The sequence below is a fragment of the Branchiostoma floridae genome, chromosome 4 (assembly GCF_000003815.2).
Source record: "Branchiostoma floridae strain S238N-H82 chromosome 4, Bfl_VNyyK, whole genome shotgun sequence".
Lineage (NCBI taxonomy): Eukaryota > Metazoa > Chordata > Leptocardii > Amphioxiformes > Branchiostomatidae > Branchiostoma > Branchiostoma floridae.
In genome coordinates this window covers 7,822,196-7,838,755 of record NC_049982.1, presented here as the reverse complement: position 1 = coordinate 7,838,755, position 16,560 = coordinate 7,822,196, and the positions used below count along the sequence as shown (strand labels likewise).

Here is a 16,560-nt window from a genome sequence, read left to right as displayed (position 1 = left end):
AAGTACTTTAAAGCGTTTAGTAAAGGTTTTACGTAACACTAACCACGTAATCACATGTCATGCATGAATATAATTGAATGCCACAGGGGTTCTAATCAATGACCTTCGACCACTGGTATTCTTCATATCAGCTGCGCATTTCGGTATCTGACACTGCCACACTGTCCTCAGTCGGGTGGGAAATTGTCTACAGTAAGAAATTTTTGGTCACGCCAAGTTACATTCTCGCAATGAGCTCAGAGAAGCTGCTTAACGTAAGCGAAGTTACCGGTCGGGCCCGCCGAGACCGACCCGGCGCGGCCCGACCGGTGACGGTGGCCGTGGCGGCCGGGGCGGGGGTGCTGGTAGTGGCAGCCCTCGTCTTCCTCGCTCACGAGGTCAAGCATGTGCGAGAGAACGCAAGTCAACTGCAAGATCAACTAGCGAAGGCAAATGACCAGATCCTGGCGCTGAAGGATCGTACCTTGGCCATGGAGATCAAGCAAAACGTCGCTACTGGAGACAAGGAGGAAGTGTCGGCCCTGAAAATCCAACTGTCGTCTCTGAGGACTCAACTAGACAGCGAACGTGCTGAGGTGTCGTCTCTCAAGACAGAGTTGCAGCAAGAGAAAGCTGACGGGGCGTCTGTGAGGGAGCGGCTAGCTGTGTTGGAAACCAAGTTCCAACTCGAATTCGGAAATGAACAAGAACCAACCTACAGAACCTCTCATGAGGTAAGAGGGGAGCATAGATTCTTCTCAGTGCTTCGATACCTCCCTGTTGACAACATCACATCATAGTGAGTTATAGTTAACAGTTCTTCAGTCTTTTCATATTCAGGTCAGTTTATTGTGTTAAATATACCAGATTTAAGCTACAACGGTATAATCTCGCGTTTTGGATATGTCTGTGTCAGCCTCCAATAAACTTGTAAAGCTTAAGCTTACATTAACTTCTCCCTCACTTTACGCTAAATTTCACCATCACCAGGGAAGCTATGTGATAGCGTTAGGTTCAGAACTGCAATCGTCTCATATCTTATCGAAAACAACAATAAGTTCTGACTATATAAATTCATATATCATGCACATGAACACCACGGATAATTGGGCACGTTGGGTCACCCACAACTCATGACAGGTAACCTGCCTTGGGCAAAAACTCAACAGATCTGGTTTTTCTACGAGGGTGAGTCAGAAAGTAATGCAAGTGGTTTCATAACAGACTAGTTTTTTGATCGAATAAGTTAAAATTTGTCTTAAAGGTAGAGAAATATGTCCTCATGAGATTAAAATATCTAAATTTGCTGTTCATTATCTTATGAGTGACTGAGCTAATTTCAAGTTGACCATACCCTAGGAAGCCCGTCAGAAGAAAAGTGAGGTCCAATTAACGTACAATTAAGAATTTTCCTAAACCAATTTTTGCTATCGTAGGAGACTGAACCTGGACATTTAATAAGCTGCATTTCTCCATAAGCCATACGCTTATTTTCAACTCTGAAATCCGATCAGTTTTTCTTTTTTCGTTGCTGGTGTAGAGTGAGGTATACGCAGTCGTCAGGGTCATGAGATTTTTTGTGTTATGATTAAAAGTTTCTGTAGCCTACTTTTCCATTAACTAAGACAAATAAAACTTGGCACACTTCTTGCCCTTGAAACAGTTAATAACAGTGTAAAGTTTCGTTTCTTTCGGTTAATGGAAAAGTAGTCTTTTAACCGACAACTCACGAATTCGTGTATAAATCAAACAGCTCTGTATCTCAATTTACACCATTCTAGCAGTTGTAAATGAAGAACCATTGAGAGTTCAGAAATGAAAATTTGCGTGCAACCTACAGAGACATTTGTTATAATACATGTGTAATTTCAATCTCCTACAGTAATTTGAAGTTGGTCTGATTTAGGAGACTGATTGTCTGACAAGCTTCTATAGGTGTGGTCAACTTGAAATCAACTCAGTTGCTCATTAAGTAATAAAGAACAAATTGAAAAATTTCAATCTCAAGAGGACATATGCCTCTACCTTTGTGCCGAATTTCAACTCAATTGATTAAAAAATGAGTCTGTTATGAAACCACTTGCATTACTTTCTGACTCACCCTCGTACTTAACTCTACGCAGTAAACAGTGTTGATGTGTGCGGTGATGATGTGGAATAATATGGGAGCTTGCTTTGCATAAACTATCGGAAAGTAGCATCATGATGATATGTGTGGTACATTTATACAGTTATAAGCATGAGTGGCAAGGCTGACTTAGACATGTCGAATTATATCAATTATATTAGGGAGGGGTAAAGGAGCAAAACTTGATTCCAGAGACTTAACAAAATAACGCGTGATGGAGTCGGGAACAACACGGAGAAAGTAGAATGGCGTAACTACACTGTGCTTCATGGAACCGAGAAGTGCGGATGCGGAGTAAAATTTTGAACATTTTACAACAGGAGACTGACCCCGATGTGAAACCCAGTCAAGTCGGTGATGACGTCAAGCTTAGAGATCACAGCGCCCCCATGCGGCGGTCTAAGAGAGCGGCCAACACTGTCACAACACCCTACGGCTTAGGTAGGCAGACATTAATTCATATGGTTTTTTAATGCACCAGGAATAAATAGACGTTGATCGGTGGTTACTTCACAGGTAACTTTTAATGGTCACCCGTCTGTTCCATTTTCGCGAGAAAGTTGACTAGAATAGTCAATAAACTTCATTGTCATTGTCAATAGTGCCAGAGTGGAAATTGTCCTTAATGTTATTCCATCTCGTCTGACACGAGAAAATTAAGGCTACTAGTATAAGATAGTGCATTTACTGATCATGGTTTTTTGTTAAGTAAGGTTTTTGTTATCACTATAACCCATTTCTGTTTCTTCCTCACTGCATCTGCACAGGTCCCTTCCGGGGTCCTGAAGGCCCGGCCGGACGAGACGGACGGGACGGCCGTGATGGTGTTCCCGGGCCGCCTGGTCCTCCCGGGCCCCCCGGTCCGGCTGGTGGATGTGGAGGGTGTGGAGGACAATCCTGCCTGGTGCGTACAGCACTAAAGTTATTGTCATATAGCAATGTGACTGTTCTTGTGCTAATGAGCTTCAGCTTGAGGCGAACATTTTATTTGGAATCGAGATAATCAGTAAACTTAAATCAACCTACGTGGAACTTAGACATAGGCAAGCTTTAGACATAGTGTTCGCTAACTGAGACATAGTGTTCGCTAGTCACCTTTGTTAAACAGTCCGCCATAACAGAGACATGTATAGCTGTTGTATTGGGGTCTTGGGCAATGGGAAATGGACCGTATGGGGCAATGGATATTGAATGACATGACCTTTACCACCAGTGAATACATGTGTCACACCCTGTATGTATCAATCGTCGAGCACGGGACCCCCGTTTTACGTCCCTCCCGGAAGACGATTTCGTGGAAACTTCGTGAGGCTACAGCAATCCGGACGTCCTTGGTTGGTCCCCCATCCAAGCACTGTCCGGACCGTCGCGTTGCTTAACTTCCGAGATCGAGGGATCGGGTGACCAACGCGCCACGCGGCCGTAAAGCTCGTCTTCATTCCCGGGAGGACAGTCAAACAAGCCAGGGAGGATGGGCCGGAGCCTGGTGTGCTAACCCGCTGAACACCAACCAGTGGCTACAGGTAAGAGACCACCGGACGGTGCAACTTGCTTTGTAATTGTGCCCTTGATTCATATGTTTGACTGTAGTTATATTCTTTGGTTCCTTTCGTCAAATTATTTTTCATCCCCCGGTTAACATCTTCTGACCAGTTTCTTTCTTTTTTGCTGCCATTGATTGTATGTTGCTATGTACTGTCGCATTTTCTGTTTATGTTTGAACAACAGTCTGATATAGTTTTTGTAAGATACAATAAATCACGAGCTATTGGAAGACAACGGCCATCACCATATTCCGGAATATCTAACCAGACATTGTGAATGTACGTGAGACCTGGTTACGTAACTTACGTTGTTGATATATTGGGTGAAATCTTAACGCAAATGTAGAATATGTACATGTACAAAAGTAGAATAGGTACCCTGAATAACGTACCAGGATGCCGTTTTCCTCCTGTTCAGGTTGACGTGGGAGCAGAGACTACTGTAGCTGGAGTTATCACTCAGGGCAGAGCTGCTGGAGGTCAGTGGGTGACCTCCTACAAACTACGCTTCAGCAGAGACGGAAGCACGTGGTCTACATACCTGGACAAACTGGGACGTGACAAGGTTGGTATTATAAATCATTGTCTTCTGCCCCAGTTTGATATTTCAAAGGATTTTTTTTATGTTTCCAAGAAATTTTGCTGACTTGTCCACGTCCGCAGAAAATTAGTTTTGACCTGAGTCAGCTTACAGATGTGACTGATGCAGCGTAATAGAGACTGTCATTCTCGAGTAGGACTGTTTAGCCATAGCCCATGCTGTAGGGCTGATGTAAATTAAGATTTTACCATAGTCAATATGAACTGTCATACATGATATTCCCAGATTTTTCTTGTATTTCAGGGAATGTAGAGGCACGTGTTCTTGTTTACTCTAAGAAATCATTCATGTGTTACAGCAAAGATTTGATTTCACCATCTGCTTATATGTCGTATGTAGCATTGCTGGTAGGTAGTTCATTGTCTTTTTCACATTCCCAGGTTTTCTCTGGCAACTCTGATCAAGACACCGAAGTGCGCCACCTGTTGGACCCACTGGTAACTGCACGTTACGTCCGGTTCTGGCCTCAGGCATGGAGTTCTTGGATCAGCATGCGGGTGGAGGTCTTGGGGCAGTAAGTACACTTTTTAAGTCTTCTGTTCTTTCCGTGTGACGTCCCTTAAGGTGGTTTTGAATTAATCCGGGGAAGGGCATCTTTGGCTACACACGCGTACGTCAAGACATGAAATACTGTCCATGTTCGAGGAGGTGCAAGCAACCCCTTCGATACCCTGCTACAGAAACAGCAAGGAAACTTCCTGACCTATGGGTCACTAGGCACTACAAGATGAGCAACACGACACAATGTGCCAGTACAGGCATTGAAAAAAAGTTATTCACTGTGCATTCTCTAATGTGCATAACAACAAATCATTTTGATAACAACAAATCATGCTTGTTCTTCCCTGTAGGGATTGCACCGGTGACTAGACGCAGCATGCAGACTTGGAGATTTCCAAAGCACAGATTTGCACATAACAGGATACACATGAACATGAAGTGTTTTCTTAAAATTGTTATCACCTTTGATTATCATCTCAGTAACAATAGTGATATTATTTTGCGTATGTTTGTTTGGCTTGGTGTTTGCAGTTATTTGAGGTGGCCTAGGTGGGTTCAGAAACAGTACATGTATCTCATGAGTCATGGCTCCACTATTAAAGAGTTACTTTACGTATTTAGGGTTATTACCCATTTAAAGCTTGTGACAACAATGTTCAGCCTATTTTATATTAATACAATGTCCTAATGATTACAGCATTACACTTTTATATTGTAGCCGACGTGTATTGTGTAGTGCTTGATGAAAATGTCAATGGCTTCATGATGTAAAGAAGAATGACTACATTCCTTGTTTTTCTATGCTGGTGTTGCTGTCCTTTGTTACTACACTGCCTTTAGTCGTGGAGAAATTTTGACTAATGTTTGCAAGCAAGGAGATGATAAAATACAAGATGCAGCTACTTCATTTGTGCACTCAGAACCTATCAGGCATTTATAGCCAGAAATAAAGCAGATTGTTCCACATACATATGGACTCTTGTATTGTAACATATTTCTGTACACCTTAAAATGACTGCGGGAGTACAGGTGTAAGATACACCTGACCCCAGCGCCCCCTCCCCCATCAATGTTTTTGTAGCTTGTGACATCGATAACGTGACATCTCCATGCAACGACGTTCACCAACTGATGTCATCTTGCTATAAACTGCTGTGTATTTGACTTAGTGAAAGGCATTCCAGAAATCCAACTGTGACTCTACCTGTCACCATCGTTTTTCAAATGTGACTACATGTTCTGTAGTTATGGGTTCCATCTGCGCACCATCTCACTTTCCATCAAGAACGTTCAACTTGTTCCTCGTGTTTTTTCGGGCCCCAGAGCAGGCAGGAGCAGCCCAATGTTCAAAGCCACCTGTGCATACGGCAGCAGTTAATAAACAGCAGTGTCTTTGTTCAGACGAACGTTCCATGCCAATAGTCCGACAGCAAGGAACGAGGAAATTCGGTGTCAAGTTTTCTTTTCCGCGAAACAAAGTGAGACAAGGGCTTGTTTTGTAAAGAGCTGGTGTGGTCGCTCTTACGGTCGTTAACCCCGACTTATAGGACAACTTTGTGTCAGCCACAGAAGTTCACAGACAATCCCGGTGGGAAATGGAGGTTGTTTCGGCCAATGGGTACTTCCCACCTCCCACAGTAGATCTTCTTGGAGATTACAGTTCGGCTACGTCACGTCAGGGCACACGATTCAACTTATCCAACTCATACCAAATTAAATCTTTGAAACGAGCAGGTAGTCAGAATGGGATGAGATATGAGCTTCTTTCACTACTTCTTGACTCTTGACTGGGCCAATATTGCTTCACATGTGGTAGTCAATGAAATGAAATGTGTTTTGGGGGTCAAAACCTTGGGCAAATTGAAGATAATGATAATGAACAATACAAAAACATTCATGTTCGTACTTAAAAATTACTGTGAATTCAAGTTGTCCTATAAGTTGGGGTTAATGACCGTGAGAGCGACTACACCAGCTCTTTATAAAACAAGCCCTTGTCTCGCTTTGTTTCGGGGAAAAAAACTTGACACCAAATTTCCTCGTTCCTTCCTTTCGGACTATTGGCATGGAACGTTGGTCTGAACAAAGACGGTGCTGTTTACCAACTAGCATTGGCCATGGGAAATGACACCTCGCCTGTACATGTACACTTCAACCAATCAATGCTTCTGTACCCTGTGATGTTGCTGTAGTACGCATTCTTCCTACAGGGTATTTTTTCTTACTTCTTATTCCAAGTCGCGAATGTTGAAGGGTGGAAGTGCTCTCGGGTAACAGAAAGTAACGTTATAGATTTTTCCTTAGTTTGTCAGTCTGTTCTCGCTACAAGCTGATAATGAGCTCGGAGAAGGCTGCATACGTTGTCGAAGCTGCCGGCCGGGCCCGCCGAGACCGACCCGGCGCGGCCCGAATGGTGACGGTGGCCGTGGCGGTGGGGGCGGGGGTGCTGGTGGTGGCGGCCCTCGTCCTCCTCTTTCATGAGGAAAAGCATGTCCGTGAAAACTCCGCTCAACTGAAAGACCAGATCCTGACGCTGAAGGATCGTACCTTGGCCATGGAGATCAAACAAGACACCGCTGCCAAAGACAACCAGGAAGTGACGGCCCTGAAAATCCAACTGTCGTCTCTGAAGACGGAGTTACAGCAGGAGAAAGCTGACGGCGCATCTTTGAGGGAGCGGCTGGCTGTGTTGGAGACCAAGTTCCAACTCGGGCATGCTGAGGAACACAGCTTTGGGAACTTTCGAGAGGTATGATATTTTAACAGTAGCTTGCTCATGTTCCTATAGCACCGGAGAAAATTCTTAGCGTACGTACATGGCTCTAAGTTCAATAAAGGGTGAATATGTTCCTGTCCCAACCCTATAACAATAATGCGTCAATGGAGTCACCGTGTTATCAAAAATATCTAAGCTAAACCAACTTCATCCTATGCAAGGTAACAGTTACTAATGATCAAGCAACTGGATAAAATTTGGAAACGGTCAGACGTCTCAGGTAGCATTCGCTACCTTCCGTCAGTGTCTTGAATGAACTTTACTTATCTTACTAGCTGCATGTATAACTTTCATAAATGTAACTTTCTTTATATCTAAGGACGAGAGGCCGAACCAAGCTGACAGTGTCCCTGAACACAACGCCACCTTGCGGAGGTACAGGCGCTCCGACAACTCCGTCACGACACCTGCCGGTATGTCTGTTAGCTGAGTTTTGTTTGACTTAACGTAAATGCGCGTGAAATAGAGAGGATTGTGTTTGTTGTTGTAATATTGTCCTATTGTGATATTTTCTCTTTTAGTATTAATTTTCCACGTCGTTAAGTTCTAAAGTATTTGTCTAACCTTTGCTTTATTTGCGTCAAAGTCACATAGAAATAGATTTCTGACTGATATTTGTGAATCATGAATGCCGGACTGTTTTCCAGGGTCTTCACAGGTCACCTCTTTAGGTCTAGGCCCAACTCTAGTATAGCGCTAGCATAACTTTTAATTCCCCAGTCGAAGGGGCTTTCGATCGTTTGGTGTCCTGCCTGGCATTTATTTGTTTATGGTACGTTCTATATTGGATAAATGCCAAAATGTCTTTTACCCGGTGGCTGTACCTGTACTTTTTCTGATGACTAACTTAACCGCATTTCTATCCGAGCTGGCAATGACATTAACTGTTCACGATCACTTCAACTGTTACAGGCCTCTTCCGGGGCCCTGAAGGACCGGCCGGACGAGACGGGCGGGACGGCCGTGATGGTGCTCCCGGGCCACCCGGGCCTCCCGGTCCATTTGGCGGATGTGGAGGGTGTGGAGGACAATCCTGCCCACAGGTAGCGTGTGTTCTGTAGTTATTTTTGCAGAATACCGTGATGTGTTCTTGTGCTATCGAACTTCAGGCGAACATTTTTAGGAAGCCGTAAATTTACATCCAGCTTAACTTTGGACAACTTTGTACAGTATGGGCAAAGGATAATGGGTACGGTAACATGCATATGTCATCCTTTATATAGAAGCCGTGCACTGCAGTACCACTAGGTATGGAGAGCGGCGCTATTCCTGATGGCCACATCACTGCATCCAGTCAGTACAATACTGGCAGTTGTGCCACCAGCAAAGCTCGCCTTCATTCCCAGGAGGGCGCCGGAGCCTGGTGTGCTGCACAGAACAACAACCAGCAGTGGTTACAGGTAAGTAGAGGCTGCAGGGTGTAGATTATATCTTTTTATCATATCATATCATATCAAGTCATTTTTGTCCTGTGTCATCCACATCTTCTGGCATGTTTTTGCATCCTCATCCTCATATTAAATACAAGTACCAGCACACCCTTCTCCTCCTCCTCTTCACAGCAAATTCATCTGGCACCATCCCGCCACTTTCCTCTATCCAGTGCTCGCTTGCTCGCTCCCTCCCAGGCGTAACAGCCACTTGCTTGATATTTGTTGACGCAGTCACGCAGTTATCTATTTTATTTTAGCATTTTCTAATTATTTGTGTTCCCTTTGTGTTTTTTTAACATAAAAAAGTAGAAGAGAAGGGTTCAAATGTCAGCATGGACATTCTCCAATTCAAGTTTCATGGTTGACCAATCACACTTAAATCATGCAACTATGTACGACATATTCAACACCGCAGGCATTTTGTACCGCTGGCGTTTCTCAGTGTTTTTCCTGTTCAGGTTGACGTGGGAGCAGAGACTACTGTAGCTGGAGTTATCACCCAGGGTAGAGCTGGTGCAGATCAGTGGGTGACCTCCTACAAACTACGCTTCAGCAGAGACGGAATCACATGGTCTACATACCTGGATAACCTGGGACGTGATAGGGTCGGTAACCATTGTCTTCTGCACAAGTTTGATATTTCCAAGGATTTTTTTATGTTTCCAATAAATTTTGCTGACTACTTAATGAGGCCACTTTAAAGTATGACGCAAAGGACATTTCCGAATGCGGGAGCGCAGTGTTTTATTGGCGTCTTGAATTTTTTTTTCAAAGTTGATAGGAGGGGGGAGGGCCAAGCAAAAATATTTTGTCTTGGGGGGAGGGCCTAGCAAAAAAATATTTACCTGGGGGGAGGGCCATGCAAAAATTTTTTGACCCGACCCTCTGGCGACCGGCCCTCCCCCCTCACTAAACGCCGTACGGTCCCTTAGCCTAATAAATCATTTATGTGTTACTGCAAGATTTTACCATCTGTTTCCATGTAGCATTGCTGCTAGCCGGCTCCATTGTTTTTTTTCTTCAAAATATCATCCCAGGTTTTCTCTGGCAACTCTGATCGAGACACCGAAGTGCGCCACCTGTTGGAGCCGCCGGTAACTGCACGTTACGTCCGGTTCTGGCCACAGGCATGGAACTCTCACCTCAGTATGCGGGTGGAGGTCTTGGGACAGTAAGTACACTATTGAAGTCTTCTCTTCTTTCCGTGTGACTTCCATTAAGACGGTTTTGAATTAATTCGGAGAAGGGCATCTTGGGCTACAAACGTCTCTCGAAAAGACATGAAATACTGTCCGTGTTCGAGGAGGGGCAAGCAACCCTTTCTGAATACCCTGAAACGGAAACAGCAAGGAAACCTGCTGACCTTTGGCTCACTACAAGATGAACAACACGACACAATGTGCCAGTAAATTCATTGAAAAAAGATTTTCACTGCACATTCACTGATGCACTTAACAACAAATCATTTTTGTTCTTCTCTGTAGGGACTGCACCGGTGACTAGACACAGCATGCAGACTTGGAGATTTCCAAAGCACAGATTTGCACACAACAGGATACACATGTATCTGCTTTGCAGTTTGAAGTGAAACACGTTTTCTTATTTTACTTATTGTGATAGTTCACACCTATGATGTGTTTTCTTTAAACTGTTATCATCTCAGTAAAAAAAGTAATATTGTTGCTGGTATGTTTGTTTGGCTTGGTGTTTGCAGTTATTTGAGGTGGCCTAGGTGGGTTCAGAAACTGTACATGTATCTCATGAGTCATGGCTACACTGAGAGTTACTTGATGTATTTAGGGTTACTGATTTAAAGCTTGTGACAACAATGTTCAGCCTTAATTATATTAATACAATGTCCTAATGATTACAGCATTACACTTTTATATTGTAGCCGACCTGTATTGTGTAGTGCTTGATGAAAATGTCAATGGCTTCATGATGTAAAGAAGAATGACTACATTCCTTGTTTTTATATGCTGGTGTTGCTGTCCTTAGTTACTACACTGCCTTTAGTCGTGGAGAAATTTTGACTAATGTTTGCACACAAGGCGATGATACAATATAACAATACAAATGTAACGTCAGCTACTTCGTTTGTGCAGAAGTTATCAGGCATTTATACTCAGAAATAAAGCAGACTGTTCCACACATATAGGCTCTTTTATTGCAACATTTCTGTACAGCTGTAGCTTTACATAAATCCATTGTCTATTTACAATATAATATACACGATAAAGAAACAGCATAATCCACCTCGACCAAACCTTACACCTCACAATGTGCTCACAGCAGCATGTACAAGCATGTTCTGTGGTAACAAAACTAACACCACCTTTCCACTGGAGACAGTGACTGCAAAATAAATTTCACAGAAAAAGAACACATTTTGTACTTTTTATGTGTTGTCCTTTGGTTCATAATATTCCATCTTGCATCATATGCCAATTATGAAATCTGGGATAAGACAAAAGTTTAGTTCACTGTACAGTCACTTAGCAATGACTAGTGAAAAGAGGGTCTAAATGATACTGTATGTCACTCTATATAATAGACATGTCAGTGATATCCAATGCATTAAAAAAAACATGAATGTGGTTATCACTGAGAAATGATATCAAATGTGCCATAGTCAGACATGCCTGTGTATACCTGCTAGAACAATGTGACATCATCAAATCCAGAGCACAGTATATCACAGAGCCTGAATGAATGTGCACAGAAAACAGTGACATCACTCTGCCCATGAAATGTTACATGCAGAATCAGATACATATGTTGACATGATTAAGTTTGGTTGAGAATGTTCCACGGAAATGGTTTGCTTCGGCCAAGGAATAAATGGCAATTTTACATGGCTATCGATACACTGTCAAAAGTCATACTCAGTATAAATAAGTATACATATTTTTGTCAGTATCTTACAATTTTGATAAACAGTCTGACTGTTCATTGCACATAAAACAATGTTCTTTTTCAACTTGGAATACAACTGTCCAGTGAGGGTCTAAATAAATATACATATCATCTGCAATATCATACATTTTTGATAAACAGTCTAACTGTTCATTGCACATAAAACAATGTTTTTTTTAACTTGGAATACAACTGTCACTGTACACATAGAATGAAAGATTGGCATGAAAAGATAGTTTACACAAAACACGGATGTAGTTGCCAACAGTACAAGTTACAACCCCCTCCACTTCATACCCACCTGCAGATGTACAGCATTTAGATACCCCCATAACACTGAAGAAGAGTGATGCCTGTCACTGGAAACGTCCGGGAGTAATCTCTGTATCTTATGGAGTTGTGAAAATTGATTTGTTTTTACCTGGATGTCTAACCTTCATCGATGCACCATGATAACCAAACGTTCATTCATACACGTATGATGACAGCATCTGGAACTTGAATAATAGTAAGGTTTTTTAACGTATACTATAAAAATTCTTGGCATATTCAAGTAGTCAGCTGGTACAAAATTGAAAATTATTTCCTTAAGGGAAAGAGTCATCATGTGAAAGATATGTCCATTAAAGTACCTCACAGTCAGGGGCAAGCCTGAATCTAAGCTTTGACTTGTCACACTCAAGTCCATAAAAATTTGGTTTCCTTGTGGGTGGGGTGCGCTAGTCTGGTACCCATCATAGTCTAGCTCCAGTACGCTCCTCTGAGTCTGACTGCTTCTCCGTAGAATAGTCCCTGTCTAAACATTTGGGCCTAACATCCTGCATTATAAGGGGAATCAAATACTTCTCAGAAGCAGTAGAATCAGGATCAAACTTCTGAATGCCTAAAATACCATGGGGTTATGAAGACTGTTCAACTAGGAGCCAATCAGAGCTCAAGCCTATACTTTAGGCAAATATTCAAATAGCAAGGAACTATCTGGCAAGGTTAAGCAGTCAGAGAAGCGATCCAGAGCTAGAATAGAGCAGATACCAGGCTAGGGTTGGGCACCTCTCAGACAGGTATTGTGCTCTTCACAGCCTTGGAGGCTGCTGAGGAGAAAATCCTGGTGAAAAACTTCAGTCCTGTCTGTCCTCCTGGGATGTAGCTGGCCACGTACCTGTACACGGAGAAAACAAGGTACAGGAACAACATTATTGTTATAACAATGTCTGACACATTTTGGACTGTTTAGGCCACACCAATTTAATTTCTTGGTTCACGGATTCGCTCGCTCCTATTTTTTGGAAAAAAAAATAAAAATTACCACTCAGCAAATTTTCACCATTAATGAGACCATTCACCAACTTTCTGGTGTAGCAAATTGGCCTTTATATTATAAGCTCCTTAAAGTGTGGGTACAGGTGCTGTTACTGTACAATAATAGTGTTTTTGTACTTTTTTCAAGCTGAAAACTTTTTTTCTTTATGTTTTGGATTAGCCGTTACCTTTACTCCAACCATTTTACAATTTTTATTTTTATTTCTATTTCGCCCTCTCGCTCCATATTTTTTATGAAAAAATCCGTGAACCAAGAAATCAAATTGGTGTGGCCTTAGTGTTAGATTTTTCCAGATATGTTTTGAAACCTACACAGACCCAAGGAAAGATGTTCTGCTTAAGTTGTCCTGGCCGAATGAAAAAAAGACTTTTCATACTGAAGCTAATTCCATTTTTACAGTTAGTAGCTCTACAAGGTTAGATGTAGAAGTGGAAACATCATTTTCTTGTTAGTCTTGATTTTTGAATAGTCATAAAACTTATATCCCATAGACACCATATCTCATACCTGTACAATTAGTGTAATGGTAACAATTAAAACACGCATGCAACCTGGGGAAATATTTCTAAAGACAAACACTCACCACAGAAGGGCGATGATTTGTACAATGGCAAAGATGGTTGTGAAGATGGTGCTTTGTTCCTGCAGATTTGATAAGGAGAAATATACCAAATTTATTGTTGTAACAAATGTAAATTCTTCTTTGTATCTACATTCTGCAAACTACAGTCCTTCGATAAACCTACAAATCTTGCCATAGATATTAGATGTACTTGCCACCACACAATAATACTCAATGACCAATACATTATCATCTACATTTTCCCTGGTCAGTAGTGAACCAGTGGTCACTATGGAGGATGGTACTCAAGCTACCAGTAAGTTTCAGCCAACTCACAAATCTTCTCATATGCAAAGCCCCTGTCAGACAGTTGATGTACTTTGGCCGCATTTCTTTATCACAAGATTTTAAATCAAATTGACACAGTGTCTCACATTTTTTTGCCTTAAATCTTAAGATGTATTGTATCATATTTAAAAATGCTATCTGACCCGCGAACACCAGATGATCCCTAAAATCATGCAATGACTGAAAGATAACAGGGTGTATTGGTTCCAAGGTTATCACATAGAGGCTGTGAGCTTATTGGCTGATCAATTTTCATGCTGCGGGATGGGATCAACGGCCATACTTACGACCATAGCGAAGTATAATGTAGCAAACATGGAGCCGAAGTACGCAGTTGTGAAGGGTAACCTCTCGGAAGACAGGAGGTGCTTCATGTGGTTGTACGGACCCCACAACAGGGAGAAACTGGAGCGACAGAGGGAAGAACAGTCTGATGAACAACAACAACTAGCAGAACTGCCCTACCCGGTAAGTCTGATTGCAGTGGAACCTTACCAGGGAACCACATACTACTAGCAGGTGGTGTTTTTGCGTATGGAAATGGTGGAAATGTTTTCTTTTGTCATTAGTGTAATAACAAAAGCAAGTCATATATTTTGTTGCCGTCTGACGTAGCGTTAAGCTCTTGATTTTAACATAGCTTCAGAACCAATACATTTCTTTTATAGCTCTGTATTTTATATTTGCAATATGATTTCCAGACCAAATGTGTCTTGAGAATTGTTTGCGATGATTCTTGGTCTGCTGGCATGTCAGAGCTGGCATGCTGCTGTGATAATAGTGGGTGCAGCCACATAGCTATGGGCATTCTAGCCTAGCAACCGGACCACCGTGTGTTACTAGTATACGTCTGTTAGCAAGTATCATAATTCATGATTGGTTACTGGTACATGTACTTTGTCACTTTAAGCAGATTGAGTTGTACCACCATGTAGAGGCCAGACTGTACCTTTTCTGTCAATTGGAGGGGAGAACGGTACCCAAAACTCAACATCCAAGCACTGGAGACACTCAAACGTAAAACTGTCCATGCCTCACCTGCCTATGAAGAAAAGGCTGCCCATTGTGTAGAGGAGGGAGAACTTCCTGGCCTTCAGGATCATGACTGGAGCATACATGGCAGCCTGCGGGTGGGGAACAGAGAAAACATGACCCCTTCTTTTCCTCAACTTACACAAAGTTACAGAAATACTGACTCTACAAACTCTCTGTTCAGTATACGTAGATACTCGAATTTCTCAATGTGAACTGGAATAAATATAACTACAAATGTACCCAGGATAACAACTAGACTATGGTACGGGAGGTGAAGTATGTAGTAGGTAAATGACATTGAATATGGTGAATGATATTCAATATAGTAAATGATATTGCAAAGAAAAAAAAACAACACTCATACATATCAAAGCAATCCTTGAAAAAGAACAAGTCTGCCATCGTTATCTACTCACCAGTGAGAAACAGAAGAGTCCTGCACAAAGGCACAGCATGAATCCCATGATTCTTTGTGTTCTCGTCTACAGAGAGGAAAGGAGAAAAAAATGTCTGAAACTTGTATAATTTCAGTCATCTAACACTAACTTTATAGCTTGTCCAATTTCATTTGGGAAGGAAACACCAATAGAATGTTGCCAACTGGCTCATTCCAAAACAAGATGAATTCAAAGCCCACAGTCAATCATATGCATTTCAAAGTTGTAGTAGTGTACCTTATTCCAAAATTCCTAAGAATTCAAAAACAAAAGAAGAAAAATCAGCATGGCCTTTTAGAATATCCTTCATTTACATAAAAGTTCAAAGCTGCTTAACATATATTGGCAACCCCCTTTCCCATACTGGTTTGCATTGACAAATGCAGAGTCCAAATCTGACCAAGCCATGGGAACCACTGCTAAGATAATACATGTACTACGACTCATTCCAAAGCACTTAAAGCACAGTTAGTCGATGACAAGTATGTGTATTTTTGTATATCATGACGATGAGTTAGATGCCAACTCACCAAACTGGGACAACATGGGTCCTTCTGTGCCTGACCGAACCAACCGTTACTCCCGTTCTCTGACTGCGCCTCCTCGTCTTTCTGTCCACCGAGAAACGACGGTAGTTTGGGTGCCCATGTCCCCAGTCCGTTGGACAGGTTTCCGTTCGTACCTGAGTCTGGAGATTTGTTTTTGGACCCGTTTTTGTTTCGACTCTCTGCCAAGTAGGCTTTCAGCGACGCATTCAGCTCCGCCATTTTATTTTAGTTGTCTAAAGTATGAATGCCTGTTTTATTCGAACTTTTTGCCACAAAATACCCCTCAAAGACCTTACCTGATATATAATAGATCTATAAAATTTAAATTACCATAAACCTAGCCTTTCATTATAATTTCCACCTAATAACTAAGTATGGAATATAAAATAAAGTAGATTCTTTTGATAAGCAATAAAAACTTCGCAACGAAC

The 16,560-nt window shown here is 42.0% G+C and overlaps 3 protein-coding genes across 3 annotated transcripts; 2 read left to right on the top strand and 1 right to left on the bottom strand.

The window, feature by feature from the left end:
- Positions 1-73: 73 nt before the first annotated feature.
- LOC118413181 (adipocyte enhancer-binding protein 1-like) lies at positions 74-5,122 on the top strand. The gene is made up of 6 exons (XM_035816391.1): positions 74-713; positions 2,428-2,548; positions 2,875-3,011; positions 4,070-4,216; positions 4,633-4,766; positions 5,104-5,122. The coding sequence occupies exons 1-6, from the start codon at positions 99-101 to the stop codon at positions 5,120-5,122; spliced, it is 1,173 nt and encodes a 390-aa protein (XP_035672284.1). The 5' UTR covers positions 74-98.
- Positions 5,123-6,984: 1,862 nt separating this feature from the next.
- Positions 6,985-11,113, top strand: LOC118413832. Its single transcript, XM_035817401.1, has 7 exons — positions 6,985-7,502; positions 7,849-7,942; positions 8,442-8,572; positions 8,753-8,929; positions 9,421-9,567; positions 10,000-10,133; positions 10,447-11,113. The coding sequence occupies exons 1-7, from the start codon at positions 7,089-7,091 to the stop codon at positions 10,463-10,465; spliced, it is 1,116 nt and encodes a 371-aa protein (XP_035673294.1). The 5' UTR covers positions 6,985-7,088; the 3' UTR covers positions 10,466-11,113.
- Positions 11,114-11,973: 860 nt separating this feature from the next.
- Positions 11,974-16,375, bottom strand: LOC118413835 (protein transport protein SFT2-like). The gene is made up of 6 exons (XM_035817405.1): positions 16,112-16,375; positions 15,561-15,626; positions 15,148-15,233; positions 14,397-14,514; positions 13,783-13,841; positions 11,974-13,037 (listed from the first exon to the last, which is right to left on the bottom strand). The coding sequence occupies exons 1-6, from the start codon at positions 16,346-16,348 to the stop codon at positions 12,932-12,934; spliced, it is 672 nt and encodes a 223-aa protein (XP_035673298.1). The 5' UTR covers positions 16,349-16,375; the 3' UTR covers positions 11,974-12,931.
- Positions 16,376-16,560: the final 185 nt, after the last annotated feature.